We start from the raw sequence: 17,284 nt of genomic DNA, 5'->3' as shown, positions 1-17,284 counted from the left end.
CTCCTAGCATATATTTATAGTTGTATAAACGGGAGGAACGAAGGGTATTATAAACCAGTTTTGACAAGGAGGGGTGCCTTCCAACGAACCGCCATAGCGCAAACCCGTTTTTAGCAAATCTCGCCGTGCGCGTTGTAGCAGGGACCACCATTTTTGCCCAGAGAAGGCGTAAGCATTACCACCCTAATCGTGACTGTGCACCATGGAGTCGAGCATGTACAACAACCTGCGGAAGCTGATCACGGTGATCGACGAGCTGAGGGACATCGGGCTGCAAAAATACATCAACCTGCCGAGAATATGCGTGGTGGGTACACAGAGCAGTGGCAAGAGCAGCGTGCTGGAGTCGATTGTGGGGCTGGACTTCCTCCCTAGAGGTGAAGGCATAGTTACGAGGAGGCCAATAGAATTCAGGCTCATCCACATAAAGGAGGATAGCGAAATTAAACATTGGGCCATATTCGAAGATGACAAAAGTAAGAAGTTTACCGACTTTAACCAAGTCAGGGAACACATAAACAACTTAACGGACGAACTAGCTGGAAAGAATAAGGGAATTATAGATGAGCCAATTGTACTGAATATATACTCGACTAGCTGTCCAGACTTATCACTCATAGATCTTCCAGGGATCACAAGGGTGCCTCTTAAAAATTCCGACCAAACAGATGACATAGAAAGGTTAACAAGAGAAATGGCCTTCCGCTATGTGAAGGACCCCAGGACGATTATCTTGGCTGTCCTACCAGCCAATGCAGATATGTCAACAAGTGATGCGTTACAAATAGCGAGGAAGGTAGATCCAAAGGGGTTGAGAACAATAGGGGTAATTACAAAAATTGATTTAATGGACAAAGGAGCGGATGCAAGTAAAATGTTAATGAACGATGAGATTACCCTACGGTTGGGCTACACAGGAGTGGTGAACCGATCCACAGCGGATATTAAAAGTGGAAAGTCCATAGCCCAATCGTTGAAGGACGAATTGAAATATTTTCAAAACCATCCAGTGTATAAGAAGTTGCCACCAACATTGTATGGTACCACATCTCTGACGGATAAATTGACCAAAGTACTTCTCAGACATATTAAAAATTTCCTCCCCGATATTAAGAACGAAATAAATGATAAAATTAGACTCATAAATGATAAGTTGTACGAACTAGGAACCAACGTTCCCCTGGACGCAACGAAAAAGACACAACTCCTCTGGTCCATGATAACGGATTACTGTGAAATATTTAAAAACACATTAAAGGGGAAATATGACAAGAGGTTACAAGTTTTTATAGAAAATAATGACATCATTTGCGGACTCAAGGTGAGGAGCATTTTTAATGAATTCCTCGATGAGTACGTTGGGAAAAATGTAACAAGCGAACTGAGCGATAACGATATTGACGATGCTATATGTTTGCATGAAGGGGATAGTTTACCAGGGTTTCCGTCCCCGGATACCTTCGAGTTCCTAATCCTACCACATTTGAAAAAGATCAACGCACCAGTATTTAACTGCCTAGATAAAGTTAGCCAAACTTTAGAAATACTGTCACAGAAAATTGCGAACCGAGTTTTAGCAAGATTTCCAAAATTATCCGAACAAGTGCTGGACCTATCCCAAACAATTCTCCTCAGGGAGAAGGAAAACACACATAATATACTCGAAAATTTTATCGACGCAGAGACCAATTATCTCTTCACAAACGACTCTTCCTACCTTATCGAACACGGAAGTATAATTAATGCCAATGAAGATGACCCCAACAATGAAAGTGGAAGTCAAGACTTTAACTCTCACCAGAGGTTACAAAACAAAAGACAACAATCAAATATGTCCAATTCTAATGTGGATAGTAATAACATGCAAAGTAAGTACTACTCTAATATGATGAGCGACCAGGAGTACATCACAGGGAAGGCTGCCAAGTTTGTCAGTACAGCTCAGAAATCTGTTATGAACATGTGGAACGCAAAGGAGAAAAAAAAAACAAGATATAATGCGCAGTTTATCCAAGAAATTAGAAGAAGGTTAGATTGCTACTTTAACATTGTCCTACGTAATGTCAGAGATAGTGTGCCAAAAATTATCGGTTACTTCCTCATTAGGAAGCTCCAGGAAAAAATGCAATTCGAACTCTACTCAGATTTAAACAGTGAACAAAAACTCTACGACCTGTTAAATGAACCTCCTCATGTTGTTAAAGAAAGGGAACACCTAAATAGACAACTAGAAATTCTTAAAAAAGCCAATCAGGTTCTCATGAAGGATCCAAGCATTACTTCCATCAATTTGGATCTCTTCGACGCCAATTATGAGCAAGACTTGATCGAATTCCAGAAAAGCTTAAAAACTGGAAACACGCAATCTGCCACCCAGACGTACAAGCAAACTATCAGCTCTTCCCAGGGCAGCATGCACAGCATGGGTGACGGTCCCTCCATCAGGTACGCACAGCCTCCACACGGGGTGCCTCCCCACACGTAAATCTTCTCTCCACATGTTCGTTCCGCCTGTTAATACTTATCTTCTTCCCCCCTTTAACCAACACAGCAAACGCAACCCGATGATGCAAAACCGGAACGCCTCTCCCACCTCCATGAACTCAAATACGATAAAATCCAGCGGCATGATGAATCAGAAGATGCCCTCCTCCACCTACATGCAGCAGAACCTGCTCAACGGTAAATACGCCAGAGCCCAAATGTAGCACCCCACGGGATTCGCACCAAAATTAGTTGCGACAATTAGGCAGGTGTCAGTTCATCTGGTGCCCACCGTTTATTGTAGATGTTCCACCCACCGTTACACCACGTTTGCACCATTTTGTCGTCCCCCCCCCCGTCCAGATCCCAAGGGAAAGCACTTGTTCGAAAAGGAGCCCATGAAAAAAAAGGTAACAACTTTGAACCGTAAAACATACATACGGAGGTGCAGCACATACGTATTCATACAAATGCACCCCACCATCGCACACGTGAAAATTATCCCCGATTTTGCAACCCCCCCTTTAGGTGCAGTATAATCCCCTGTTCGATTAGCCCAACGACGCACCCCTCATTGAAGTCGCATCCGATAAGGAACCTTTCCCTACCCCCGTCCAGCGCATCGCATTATACAAATGTGTACCGCTGCATATATGAACAGGTTCCTTTTATATATATTTTCGCGCCCCCCTCCCATTTTATCCACCCTTTTGCTTAATTTGGATAAACCATTTAGTAAACGTTACTTCGCTTCGTTTCGCTTCCCTTCGTTTTGCGTTTCTTTTTTTTTTTGTGAAAATTGCATGTGTAAAAATTAGCGAATGTACCAGTGGGGAGCGGGACAGTCATATAAAAACGCTCTCCACATGAGTTCATGCTTTTCCATACAGCATAAAAGTAAAAAAGTGCCCCTTGTATGAACGTCATATGTACATATACCCTCCTTCACATCAAAGCAACATGTGCGCATTCCACGTCCTTGCATACGTTCGGTCCACTTTTTAATTTGCCCATTTTATGCTAAAAAAGAGAAAAAAAAAAAAAAATGATGAACTATACGCTGATATGTCAACGTGTTGGCATGTTTTTACGTGGCAACATTTTGACAGGGTAAAAATTAAAAAAAAAAAAAAAAAAAAAAAAAAAAAAAAACAGTTTTTCCCATTTTTAAACTCTAAACATAGAAAGGCGAAGTAAAGCCAAGTGAAGTAAAATGTAAAACAATTTTTTAAACGTAAAGGGGAAAAATATATAGATAAAACTCTGGCGCATATGCAGGAAGGAACACTCAAATAATGAATTATCAATAACACACAACAACATTTTCTGTTGGACGGGGGGAAACAATTCCTACTCAAATGACGTAATATATTTTCCGAAAAATGCCATGTGATAAGTGTGAGAAGAAGCTGAAAAAGCTGCCAACCCCGGACGTAAAGAACAGTAATGTTTTTTTTTTTTTTTTGCGACATGCGTCCATTTTCCTGATGGCACATTAACCTGTTCAAAGTGCGTCGAGGAAGCGGACCTCATCGATAAATAAAGCATAAGTATATATCTACATGTGCACCAATTTTTATGCTTATTTTCGTGCCCTCCCCACAAATCAATGAGTCATATTCTCGGCGCATTTGAACAGAACTATGCTGCAATAAACCCCCCTTTACGATGAATCAATTGCACTTCTTAAAAATAACGCATGTGCAACTTTTCCCCCAGAAAAAAAAATAATTCACGCAAATGCATTTTTCTCGACAGGCTCAAGCAGGTCTTATGGAGGGAACAAACTGCTGGAGTACAAAAACAACAAGCAAAAGTATGTCCCATCGAACTGCACAAAATAGTGTCTTCCCCCGTGGCTTTTAACCTACACACCTTTTTGTCATTTAAAGGGTGCACTTTTAAAGATGTAACTTTTCGCTTCTTCATTTTTCCTTTTCCTCCCACTAGGTTTAACCCCAACAAGAGCAAGTGCAAAAAGTGCAACAGCCAACTGCACTTTGACGGAAAATACTGCTCCACATGGTTAGCCAGATAGAGGGGCCCAACGCGGCACATGTACCCGCATTTGTGCATATCTGCCTACATGTGCACATTCATCTATGATGGGTCCACCCCCCCCAAAGGAACCCCCTCCTTCATCACATCCCCCCTTTTTATCACCCCCTTTTTAGTGCCTACAAATTGGGCAAATGCCACTTGTGCGGAAAAACCATATCGGACAACTCGGCCCACAATATGTCCATCATCTAGGTCGACCTGGCACATGAGAAAACCAAGCTGGAAAAACGTCAACACAAGAATATAAAAATAGAAGCAACCCTGGGGGGAAGGAAAAATTAGGAGTAGTTACCCCCATGATGGGTTCTAAACTACACAATATGTGCAACAGAAATTTTTTCCCTCCCCCATAAAATGACCACACCTGAAATGTACATGTATATTATATGTGAGAAATTGCTTCGACGGAGATAATACATTCAATTTACCCCTCCTTCTTGCATTTACTCTCCCTTTTTTTTTTTTATGTAAGATCCTTTTTTTTTTTCTATTACTTTTTCGTGTTACCGACCCCACAAACCACTTTAAATGATAAGCTATTGCATGGTCTCCATCTGGCATGCCATTGTGAACAGATCAGCTTTAAATACTCAAATGAGCCAAGGGATGAACAGATTCTCCCCCTTCAAATTTCTGAGTACTCACATTCAGACACATACTGATACTTCGCATGCGCACTGCGTAGTGTATGTGTTGACCCCATCGCTCACATTTGCACACACACTTTTGGGGGCATTTTCATCGCAGTTAATGCAAAATACAACAGCATATGGAACGTGCGTTCTGTGTAACCCTGTATTGGAACACACAGCAGAGTAGTAAGGAAAATATGCTCTCATTTTTTTCTTCTTCTACGCACGCATGGTTTTTCTTCCCCCCTTTGTGACTTAACTTCGTCTCAATTCATTTCGCATCGTATCGCATCGCGTCATATAGCATTGCTTTGTTTAAGCTTTCGATTCGTTGTTTGTGGGACCCTGACGAAATTTCCACCTCGAAATAACGCGTTGGCATCGCGTAACTCCTTCAGTTAGAAGAAAGTATCTTCACACGGCGAAAATAATAAGCAGACGCAATTATTACCCCTTGGGAGCATTTGGCGCGCGAACGGCGGACCGAACACAGGAGGAAATGCGCCAAAGGGGAAAAAACAAACAAATGTGTGAAGAGGCGGTGGGGGAAAATCGACCCATCACACAGGTGGTTAGTTGCGCAATCGAGCAGCTTCCCAAGTGGGTCATATGACAAACGCACAATGACACCAACGCGCATCAGTGCTGCCTGCGTTTGCCACTCATGAAAAATTCAGCTGGAATTTTCAAAGAAAAAGAAGAGCACAAATTATACATTTCCTTTGCAACCAATACATTTCGTTCTGATCACATATAATTCTGGAAAAAGTTACCACCCGCCCGCATTTAACTGTTGTCTTCGCTTTTTAAAGCAGCAAACAGAGTGCACTGGATAGCAGTGAATAACAACAGTGTAAATGACTTAAAAAAAAATGTGCTACGAGGGGGGGAAATTAAAATGGAAAATAGGAAAACGGAAAATAGAAAAACGAAAATGTGGAAAATGCAAGTGAGAAGAAAAGCTAAGTTTGAAAAAATGTAACTTCCCATAGCAATGTTCATAAAAAGAAAAAAAAAAGAAATGGCATGTCCTGTCCAGTGCAGTCGAGCAAGGAAAACATTACACACTTTTGCAGAAATTACCAAAGTGAAAAAAATGAAAAGATAGTGGTATACATTTGTTTGTCTTTTTACGCGAAGCAGAATATCTGCACACCCATCCATACGCTTTCACATCCGTCCATATGTTTTTCCATCCACCCATATGCTTTCCCACCCATCCACACGCTTTCACACCCGTCCGTGCGTACCGCCTGTACAGGCACTGTGTAATAATTGCAACCATTCAGACCAATAAGCAGAGAACCATATCCATGCGAAATGCTGTGTGCATAAATGCCTTCATTTGTGTATCGCCAAATGAATGAGTGATTGGATGAATACACATTTGCCCGTACGCCCATATACAGACACGCCTATATACGTGTACTCTCACCCATATATGTACACACGCACACGCTTACACACATGTGCACCTGAGCGTAGGCTACCGTCGCACCTTCAACGCCATGCCAACGCTTTTCTACATGCTAAATGAAACAAAGACGTAGAGTCACCATTGCTCCGAAGAGTGACATGAACGTTTCACGCCGTAACCACCAATAGATGCGATCGCGAAAAAGGAAAAGAGAAACAGAAAGAGAAAGAAAAACTTACCATAAACGCATAACATTCATGAGCGAAAAATGAGAAAAAGTAAAGTACACAAATTCATCCATATCACCGCGTTTACACATTTTAAAGCATAAGTTTTTTTTTTTTTTTTCGACACCAATAACAATTTTTATATGTGAATACACACATGTGTTCTGCCGTTCACATTTCACAAGAAAGCAACGTCCTACATAACATCGTGCTGTGTGTTTCTTTTTCTTTTTTTTTTTTTTGGCTAGCCAAAGTTTGTGTTGTAAATGCTACATATTGAATTATTTTAATATTTTTTTTTTTTTTCTTCGTTTTTTACTCCTTCGTACATTTGGCTGTCATTCTTTCCTATCGTTACGCACTAGCTAACCACACTGTGCGCTAATATATGGGAAAAGAAGTATGAACGGCTAATAAACATTTAGTGCATTTCTACACCACATCGTTTTTTTTTTTTTTTTTTTTATGAACAGTTCAGGCGAATTTATGATCACTGCGAACACCGGAAAAAGTTTGTAATTGTTTATTACCACTGCTTCGTTTTTGTTGTGTCGTATACCACTGTGTAAAGAATGTTTGTGTTAAGTGGAAAAAAAGCTTCCATAAGACAATATGAAACATTTTTAATATAGTAAAAAAAGGAGCATTTCAGCTTTCTTTTTTTTTTTTTCTGTTGCTGTTACTTTGCTTTGATAAATTTCAATCAGAAAAAAAAAAAAAAAAAAAAAAAAAAAAAAAAAGCTGTAAAAAAGATATGAAGTGCACACAAATTATTGTATTGCCTTTGTAAAATGATTTCTGAATGAAGGTGATTTTTTTTTTTTTTTTTTTTTTGTGCCACAATAGTACAAACATTTGTATTAATTTGTGAAATTCCAAAATTGAGAGTGAGAGAGAGACAGAAATACATGAGAAAGCGGAATAATGAAAAAAGAAAAAAAAACAGTAAAACAATTCTATAACTTTTGACCGAATTGCAAATAATAACATTTCTTTTGTGTTGTATGTTTTTGTACGTTCGCGTGGATGTCCACACATATATACATTTATGTGTGTGTTTGCGCGTGTATCTACGCAAGTGTGTTGCATTCGTGTACTTGCACCTTCGGGCGAGTAGACAGGAATTAATCTGTTTGCAACGTTCTATACTTGCACAAGTGTTTGAACAGCTGACCAGTTGGTCAGTTGGCCAGTCAACCAGTTTACCGGTTGACCGCTTAACCGCGTAACCGTCTGCGATTAATGCACAGATGAAATTTTAACAAAAATTAACCCCTCCTACTTATTGCCATTTCAATAACTCTGCATCAAAAATGATAGTTTACTTCCTGTACACCTACATTAGTTATAATTTTTATTTTCTCCTCTTTGTTTTGTTGTTCTTTCTCCAGATGTAACGCTTGCAATGTGTCCAACTGTATTCGGGCTAACGACCTTTTGTTTTCTGTAAATTTATAGAGTTTGTGATTCATTTAATTTTTAAGTTTGTCCCTAATATTTACGCCAGTTAGCTCAGTTTTAATTTTTTTGTTTTTCTGTTCCGCTTGCCGTGCGCCCCTTTTGCCATTACATGCTAATTCATGCCACTTCGTTTCAACGTTGTTTCCATTTTGCTATACCCCTCTTCTTTTTTTCCGTAACAGTCCACTCTGCAATAATGCTTCAATTGTATACCCCTGTAGAACATTTTGTTTAAGCCTATGTAAATTTGTTACCGTGTGTCTATGTACTAATTTTTAATTTTTGTTTATGTGCATCTTTTGACGTTCCATAGCATTATCTTTCATTTGTTTTTTTTTACCACATATATATACATATATGTGTTTTTTTTTTTTTTTTTGTTTCGTATTTTTCTGATTGTTTTATTAATTTGATTAACCCCTTTGTTTGGTTCTATTTGGTTGCGTCAGCGAATTTGTAGAAAGAAAATATCCGCCCCCCAAAAAAAAAACAAACGAAGAAAAAAGTGTAAAAAAGAAGAAAAACCAAGTGTACAGGAAAGTACACAAAGAGGCTGCAAAGTGGCATACAAGAAAGAAAAAGAAAACCACACACATAACCACTTCACTATATAAAGATCAAGGTAAATGAAGTACAGAACAAAATAAAAATAAAGAATAAGATAACAGTTTCCACTTGAGAGTTACACAAACCTGAAGCACTTCTGCAGAGAGACCAAACAGAAAAATAAATTAAAAACACATAAGTATACCACAGTTGTGAGAATACGTTGACCACCAGCATTGCAACAGTTCGACTAAATGTAAACAGGTTAGAAAAGCTGTTTTATGAAGTACATATTTTTGACCAAGTGGAAAAATCGCAGAAGAGGAATATAATTAAGAAATAAAAAAGTCGTTTGCTTAAGTGAGTGTATATTCGACGCTCTACATGTATGTGTAACCAACAGGAACAGATAAAAATATTAATGTTTGTATACGTATTCTGGCATGTACACATATTTGTGCATGCGTACGCATTTGAAGGGACACTTTTACCTGGTACGCGTGCACACATACGTACACACATGTACACCCGTAGATGTAACCCAATTTTGAGCCTTCTACAACGGCGGACCTGGAACAGCACATTGTTGTGAAAGAGGGCATCATCCCCCCATCCACGCAAACGAACAAATATTTTCTAAAAAAAAAAAAAAAAAAAACATGGATTTTCCAGATATCAAAAGGAACCCTAAACCGTTGAATAATAACAGCAAAGACAACCCCGAATTTGCTGATAATTATTACAAACGGAGTTACATAAAAGGGAGAAAAAATGAAGAAGTTAAAATAGGCTCAAACCTGTCTACGCAGAATGATGTTTTACAGCTACCGAGCGTGCTCCACAACCAAATTAGGATAATACGGACAAATGACAGCTGCTTTAAGGACTACGTCGTTTTGAACAATCTAGGAAAGGGAACGTACGCACAAGTATGGAAGGTGAAACATAAAATTACGAACGAAATATTTGCAGCCAAGTTGTTACAACCGAATCAATTTCCGAAGGAATCGTTTAATCGTATTGTTGAAATGTTTACAAAAGAAATAATTAACCTATCCATATGTCAATGTCCTGGAGTGATAAAGTTACACAAAGTTATAGGAGGGAAGGAAGGATGGATTCTGATACAAGACTATGCAAATGATGGGACTTTATGGAAGGAAAATTTATCCAGCAATATGACAGAAGCTTTTCTCTACTTCATTCAACTGTTGCAGGGCATGTGGTACATCCAAGACATGAATATTGTTCACAGAGATTTAAAGCCAACAAATATTTTAAGGTACGACAATAAAAGAATCGTCATAGCGGACTTTGGATGGTCAGAACATATTGATTCTTGCAATTTACATCCGACGGAATGGCCAGGCACGTTAGAAATTAATCCCCCAGAGGTACTCAGGAATACGGGACCCATGACGGAAAAAATTGACAACTACGCCCTTGGGATGAATATGATTTTATTCATTTCTGGAAGATTCGTATGTAGACAAAAAGGAATTGAATGTTCTAAAGTCGCGCAAACTATTTTGAAAACTGTGCATAATTTGAGGCACTCCAAACCTCCGAGCAGATTCAGAGAAAATCTTAAAGCGTGGGATTTATTTGTGAAGTTGACTTCATCCAACCCCAGTGAAAGATTAAGTCTGCAGAATGTTCTGGACCACCCCTGGGTGACAGAAATGTTAAACAATTTTAGCCTTCAGAATTCTAAATTCTTGTGGCATGAGAAGGTTAAGAGCAGGTGGATTTACCTGCTCTCGAATAACTGGAACTTTTTCAAAAATATTTCCTCCATTTCGCCGAACGGGGCCAATACGGCCAATGCGCCCACTGCAGCCCACGCGGTCTACTCAGCCGGCACAGTCAACACGGCTAACATGGTCAACACGGTTAACGCGGTTAACGCAGTGAACGACATTTCCCTCAGCGCGAACGGTAAAATGAAGCAAAACGGGGAAGTAGACAAGGACGACGCTTCTGCTCCGAGGGGAAACAACAAGGCAACCGTCGTCATGGACGCAGACAACCCCAAGGAAAAAACTAGTAACAGTAAATATTCACATGCCTGCCTCAAAAATGACTACGAAATTCTGTACTATATGATGAAGAATAATTTTAAAAGTAGAATAAACTGTTGCTCCGTGAAGAAAAGCGACCCATGCACTTGTAGGAGCAACGACAGTAGAACGAAGCAAAGTAGAGATGCTAGAAGTGCAGTCAAAACAGACCAGAGAACAGTCAACAGTAGCTACAACAATGATAGACTCCTCAACGGGGGGGTGATCAATGCTGCTTCTGCCACGTCTCTTCACAATAACAACCACGGTCCACATGGGAACACCGACGCGATGCATGCATCCCCAGTCGTGTACGTGGAAGATGCCAAGAAGGATAACTTCCTCGTCATCAATGATGACGGGGAAAATGTGAACAAGGACAATCTTGCGAAGAAGAAAAAGGAGGACCATATCAAGGCAAACGAAAATGAAGCTATCGTTATAGACGACGAGGAGGACGATGAAGAAGATGAAGGAGGTGACGTGGGGGACAATCGTGCAGTGCACAACAATTACGTGCGAAAGAATAAACAAGCAGCTCATCGTGCCAGTTTGAGGAAAGAATCGAAGAATGGCAAAGTTAGCCAGGTCAGTCATGCCAGCCAAAACGTTAAAAAGAAAGGCACCTGCCACGAAGCCTGTAGCGGGGGCCAAGATAAGCAGTTCCTACAGGAGCAGGTACGAGACATCGAGCAGGGGATCACCGACGGGGAAGAAGACGAGGTGGAAGGAGAAACGCAAATAGAGAGCGACAACGATGACGAAGAAGAAGAAGAAGAAGAAAGTGATGATGGGGATGACTACACTGAGGAAGACGATGAGGAAGAAGAAAGTGAGTATGAAGATGATGAGGAGGAAGAAGAAGACCACGAGCCAGACCACCGCAGTAAGGATCAGAACAGCGGAAACCGCACACTGGACAGCAAAAACAACCAAGTTACCTACATGAAAAACGGGAAAAATAATAACCAAGTGAAAAGTGTACGAGAAAGGTGCTACAGCAGGAGCGACATGTACGATGATTTTTTAAACTACAAGGGAAAAGAGAATGCACATGGGTATGGAAAACCCGCACAGGTGATCCACAATGGGAGCGGGAAAAGTGGTAAGAAGGGAATGACCACAAAGGAGGACTCCCTTTTTCAGGAAAGGAATCGTAATGTTACCATTGACGCATCTGACGAGAAGGAAGAGACCAATTGCACAAACTTCAAAAACGCTTTAGACAGCAAAGCATCGAAATGGTTTTGTGCAGAAAAGGATCAACAGGTGCAAACGGAGCAGTCAGTGACTTATGCAAAGAAGACGACGTCCCATCTGGGGAATTTTCAAGACGCACTTCTCACCTTTCGTGAGTCCAAAAATATGAGATTACCGAAGGACCAAATGGAGGGCGAGGTGGCGGAAAGAATCTACAGAGGGGTAACCACTGCTAATGTGAGAAACTCGCACAAAGGGGATGGATCCAATGGGGTGAACGCAGAGGAGAGTACGGATGGGGAAGACATGTCATGCAAGTATGAAGGAACGCGAGAAAGGGAAGTGCTGGACCTGGAAGACCCTCCACCCCGCGGGAACAAGTGGATGCAGGGGGAAGACACACCAAGAGATGTTCACGTAGTGGAGGATGACGACGATAGTGATGAGGAGATCGAAGTGGAGGAAGAGTCGGAGGACGAAGTAGACGATGAAGCCAATGAGGAGGAGAATTACATAAAAATTTACGCTAACAACTTCAGCATCAACAAATCGGGGAGGAATGGAAAGTGCGCGAAGAAGAAGGAGGAGTCCTTTTCGAACAAAGTCAATTCAATATTGGAGAATTCGAAGGAGCTAAAAAATAAATTAAAAAAAAATTTATCCAGTTTGTATGAAATGGGTTTAAACGAAGGAGGGGGGAGAGGGGGCCAGGTCGTCGGCGCGTATGAACAGAAGCATTACCAGTTAGACCCCCTGAATGCAGAAAGTATCAGCACCTGTAGCGGAATTCGCACTGAAAGCCGAAATGGAAATCGCGTCCAAGTTAGCCTCAATCAGGAAAAGGTCGCAAAGGTAAGGGATCATGTGGATAACAACTTTACCAGCAAGAAGGGCGACGTCCGTTGCACTGATTTCGGGGCGCACCAAAAGAGGATCACCTCCTTCTCCGCAAATGGTGAAGCGATCAAAATTGACATAGACAAATTGGGGAAGCACCTCCATGATGAGAACACCTTGTCGAAAAAGAAAAAAATGGACAATAATTCTTTCCTCCTGGCGGAAGGTAAAAATAGTGAGAAGGTGTACTATGACTGTGAGGAGGGTCCGACAAAAGGGCAAGGTCACAACATTGCAGAGAGAACAAATGGGTGCCACGTGGGGAGCTTAAATAGTAAACAGGAACCATTTAACTGTCCCCCCCATTTGAAGGGCTACTTCAACAAGGGTACCGCATCACCTGCGTCAGATATTTACGGAAAGATGGACAAGCCGGGCGACCTTTCCCGAAGCATCATAGACAGCTGCGTCAGGTATATGGAAGATTCGCGAGTAAAAAACAGCCATCCAGATCGGTTTGCTTGCTATGCGGAAGGGGAAAATGTAGCAGACAAGGAGAAAAGGAGCCACCCGTTGCGAGGTGACATGGAAAAGGAGAAGAGTAAGTTACCCATAAAAGAGAGCGAACAGCTCAACCAAACAAATTGGGAAATATTTCCAAATAACGATAAAACAAAACAGTGCGTGAATGATCATACGAACGGTAGTAAGGACAATGATGATAAGGGGCAGCGCATTAGCAATAAGAAGGATACGCCGATTGAAGGAATGGCGAGGATGCCGTCCAAAAGTGACCTCTCCAATTATAGCATTAACCACTGTGGTAATAACAAGGGATCAAATTATGAGTATGAAAATGGCTTCTCCTCTATCTTGAACAAAAAAAAATTACACCGAGAAAATCACCTCAACAATGATGTGGCAACGACGGGTCGTTACGTGGAACAAGTAAAAGCTCCTGCTAAAGATGGGAAGAACAACAAACACATGTCCATAAACACCATCATTCCAGACGACAGCAGACAAAGTGCAAACGCCAAACAGGGTAATGACAGAGTAAACAGAAGTGGAAAGAATTCCCCTCCCAATAATGACTCCCCTACTCATATGTCAGACGAACCCAACAGCAGCAACGACGCTAACGATATTATTATTAACAATTTTATGAATAACACGAAAGGTGGTACAAATTACGATGGAAAAGGGAATTACGGCATCTCCAATGGAAACACGAGGAATAACTACTTTGCCAACAAAAAGAGCTACGACAAGAACGAGCAATACTACCCAACCAATAATCTAACCAAGTTAGTCGAACGAAAGAATGAAGTTGACCCACAAGGTGGCAGCTACCCCTGCGTGGCGAATTACGAAACGAGTTACGAGGAGAATGACTGTAATAGCAGCAGCAAGAGTGTGGACAAGAGCGACCATTCGGGTTTTATGAAAATGATGAAAGCGCTGGGCGGGGAGGAACACTGCGGCAACTGGATGAGCAGCACGGGGAGCGCCATCGGGAGCGCCAGCGGAAGCCGAAGTGACAATCGTAGTGACAATCGTAGTGAAAATCGTAGTCGGAACCCATTTGTGGCAGGCAAGGAGAGGTACGAGGACCTACTGCTGGGGGACCTCCCCCAGGAGGGGAAAGACAGAAATTTATTGAACCCGCAAATGGAAGGTAAGGCAGCGAATCAGGGTGCTCTTTCGCATTACGCCTCGGGGGGGCATAAAACTTTCGACGGAGTGCACCGTGCCCAGGCGGTAAGCACGCATGCCTACTTGGAGGGAAGTGTAAAGGGAAAGGGAGGTGAAAGCCCAAGCGATAATCGAAGCGATGATCAAAGCAACAACCAATGCAACAACCAAAGCAACAACCAAAGCAACAACCAAAGCAACCGCCGAGGCGGAGGTGCGTATAACCACAAGCCGAACGCGTTTCCCCACCCAAGCAGCTACACCAAGGCCACCATACGACTAGACGAAACAATTCGCGATAACTTTAACAAAACGTCCAGCTCCTCCACATACGACTACAGCGATTTCGATTTCCATTGCTCTTCCAACAAGGACAACATTGTGGACTCATTCAACACCGAATATAAGGTAACCACGACGAGGGAGAAGGTTGTTAAGCAGAGACAGAAGAAGGAAGAGGAGGAGAAGCAGGGAAGACTCTGCTACCACCAGACGGGCGCCAGGTTCCAGGTCCACAATTAATGCTTTAATGATTGATCAGGTGACAACGAGCGGATGAATAAAACGGCGAAGAGGCAAACACGCACACCACCAAATGCATCTTCATCCATATGTGACACTTACACAAACGCAGGGGAGGTTGGTGAATTGCCTAGGTGGGAAATTCGAACTGGAATAGCCGGCAGGGAGCATGCCCTCAAAGAGTGTCTCACAGGGGAATCCTCCCTCGAGGCTGTTCAGGGGTCCACGTGCGTAGAAGCGATAATTGGGTAATCCGAATGGTACGCAAGGGACACAGGCAGTAATGGCGCTGACATAAGAAGTGACGCAATGATAAACAAAAGTATTAATAACGGGCGATGCTGAAATTACCCATGGGAAAAATAAAAACGGAGCGACGCCACAGATACACAGAAAGGACGAAAATGAGTAGCCAAAAATAAGCCACACAAAGACAGACAAGAAGTATACCTTCACATATGCACGCACATGTGTGCATTTTTATCCTTCCTTTTTCCCCCCAAAAGAAATGGTTTTTTTTTTTTTTAATTTTTCTCTTTTTTTTTTCCCAGTTTGTTTGCATTGTAAACTGTTTCTGCTAAATTTACACATATTCGTAAAAGAAAAAAAAAAAGTTCCTACAAATGCTTACTTGCTCTATTGGTAATTGTTTATTTGCAAAAGGGGCGTTACACATCATGTGCAAAATTTTATGTCTACACAAATATATCACAACCAACACGGATGATTCTTTAAATGTTAGTACAAATTGTTTAGTACAAAAGGGAAAAAAGAAAGTTGTCTTTTATAATATGGGGAGAATACTCCCTTGGCCAGTCGGTGCGTAGTGATCTGTATGCGCCATATCCAATGAGCCGTGTTGTTCGCGTAGGACTGGTGTGGAACATGACCCAATTTGGTGAAAATGCATTTGAAGTGGCTCATCAGGATGTGTTCTGCCTTGGGCATGGCGAGAAAGGTATCTTTTTTTCTTTTGCAATGATTTTTAAAGTGATATGGATGAGTTGCAACGATTAGCAATTAGGCCAAATTATGCAGCAGCAAAACTGTACCATTGCTTAGCTTCTCATTTGCCCCCCCTTCGTGTACAACATATTTTGCCCACTATAGGGGCATACAATATGAGGATGGAACCACTTGGGGGCATTGCAGTGACAATGCATTTACGTGCGCGAAGTTCGGATGGGCCAATTGAATTCCTCTGCTCCAACACACATGGGTCAAAAATCTATTCGTTATTATACGAAAAAGAAGAACGCAACTCCCTCGGTTGCATTGAACGTCCTGGAGTTACACGCAAGGTTATGAACATATGGGGGGAAAAAATGAACGGAAGTATTTTGCATACATCGTCGCGGATGACATATTTTTTGGGGCTATCCTTGTACCCTTTATGCATTTTCATGTTGTATGCGCAATTTTTAGTACATCGGTATATCCTGGATAACTTTTTCCTGGCTAGGCAAACCAAACCCTGTTTCTGTTCATCCCTAGAGGGAAGAAAAGCCCACAGCGCATAATACGCACCGACTGCTTCATAGCACCAATTTTTTCTTGCAGGAAAAAAAAAAAAAAAAATTTCATATGGTAATACAGCATACGATAAGAGCATATATTTATGTAACCCATCCCTTGCTGCGTCAAAATTGAACGAATGGAAAAAAAAAAAAAAAAATCGCACAAATAATTACTCATATCTTTACCTCTCCACCACAACCCCACGTGATAAATGCATATTTGTAAAGGAGAACGATCGAGTTATCAGTTTTCCAGGTTAGAAAAAAATGTCCCCTTATCGCGTTAACAAGGGATAACTTTCGCCATGCTGAGGGGATGTCAAAAAAGAAAAAAAAAATAAATAAGGATACACCCAAATGATGAAAAGAACTTCACAAATTTGATCATGCTGTAATTTACCGGAAGGATTTCTAAACGAGCGCATACGTAGGGTGTTAGTTGGCCAAAGCACTTGAGCAGCCTAGCAAGCATTTCTGTTGGAGAAGCGCAATAACATATATTAAACGTTATTATTGCGCGTACACCCCTCCAGTTGTTGAATAGATAGCAAACAAACTGACCTATTCGAAACCCCCTTCTGATCAGCGTCCCTAATCCCGTGCTGACAATACGGAAGAGTTTTTT

At 41.4% G+C, this 17,284-nt stretch overlaps 3 protein-coding genes across 3 annotated transcripts; all 3 read left to right on the top strand.

Annotated features, from left to right (window-relative positions):
- Positions 1 to 202: 202 nt before the first annotated feature.
- On the top strand, positions 203 to 3,039 carry PCOAH_00027900 (Dynamin protein; the record flags this gene model as incomplete). The annotated part of the gene is made up of 4 exons (XM_020059595.1): positions 203 to 2,445; positions 2,552 to 2,682; positions 2,848 to 2,894; positions 3,013 to 3,039. The coding sequence occupies 4 exons, from the start codon at positions 203 to 205 to the stop codon at positions 3,037 to 3,039; spliced, it is 2,448 nt and encodes an 815-aa protein (XP_019914840.1).
- Positions 3,040 to 3,653: 614 nt separating this feature from the next.
- PCOAH_00027890 (Uncharacterized protein) lies at positions 3,654 to 5,131 on the top strand (the record flags this gene model as incomplete). Its single annotated transcript, XM_020059594.1, has 4 exons — positions 3,654 to 3,927; positions 4,243 to 4,300; positions 4,435 to 4,509; positions 4,659 to 5,131. The coding sequence occupies 4 exons, from the start codon at positions 3,867 to 3,869 to the stop codon at positions 4,735 to 4,737; spliced, it is 273 nt and encodes a 90-aa protein (XP_019914987.1).
- Positions 5,132 to 9,487: 4,356 nt separating this feature from the next.
- Positions 9,488 to 15,142, top strand: PCOAH_00027880 (Protein kinase domain containing protein; the record flags this gene model as incomplete). The annotated part of the gene is made up of 1 exon (XM_020059593.1): positions 9,488 to 15,142. The coding sequence occupies one exon, from the start codon at positions 9,488 to 9,490 to the stop codon at positions 15,140 to 15,142; it is 5,655 nt and encodes a 1,884-aa protein (XP_019914842.1).
- Between the last annotated feature and the right edge of the window lie 2,142 nt (positions 15,143 to 17,284).

Source organism: Plasmodium coatneyi, chromosome 9 (assembly GCF_001680005.1).
Source record: "Plasmodium coatneyi strain Hackeri chromosome 9, complete sequence".
In the NCBI taxonomy this organism is placed as follows: Eukaryota; Apicomplexa; class Aconoidasida; order Haemosporida; family Plasmodiidae; genus Plasmodium; species Plasmodium coatneyi.
This window is presented reverse-complemented; position numbering and strand designations above follow the sequence as displayed.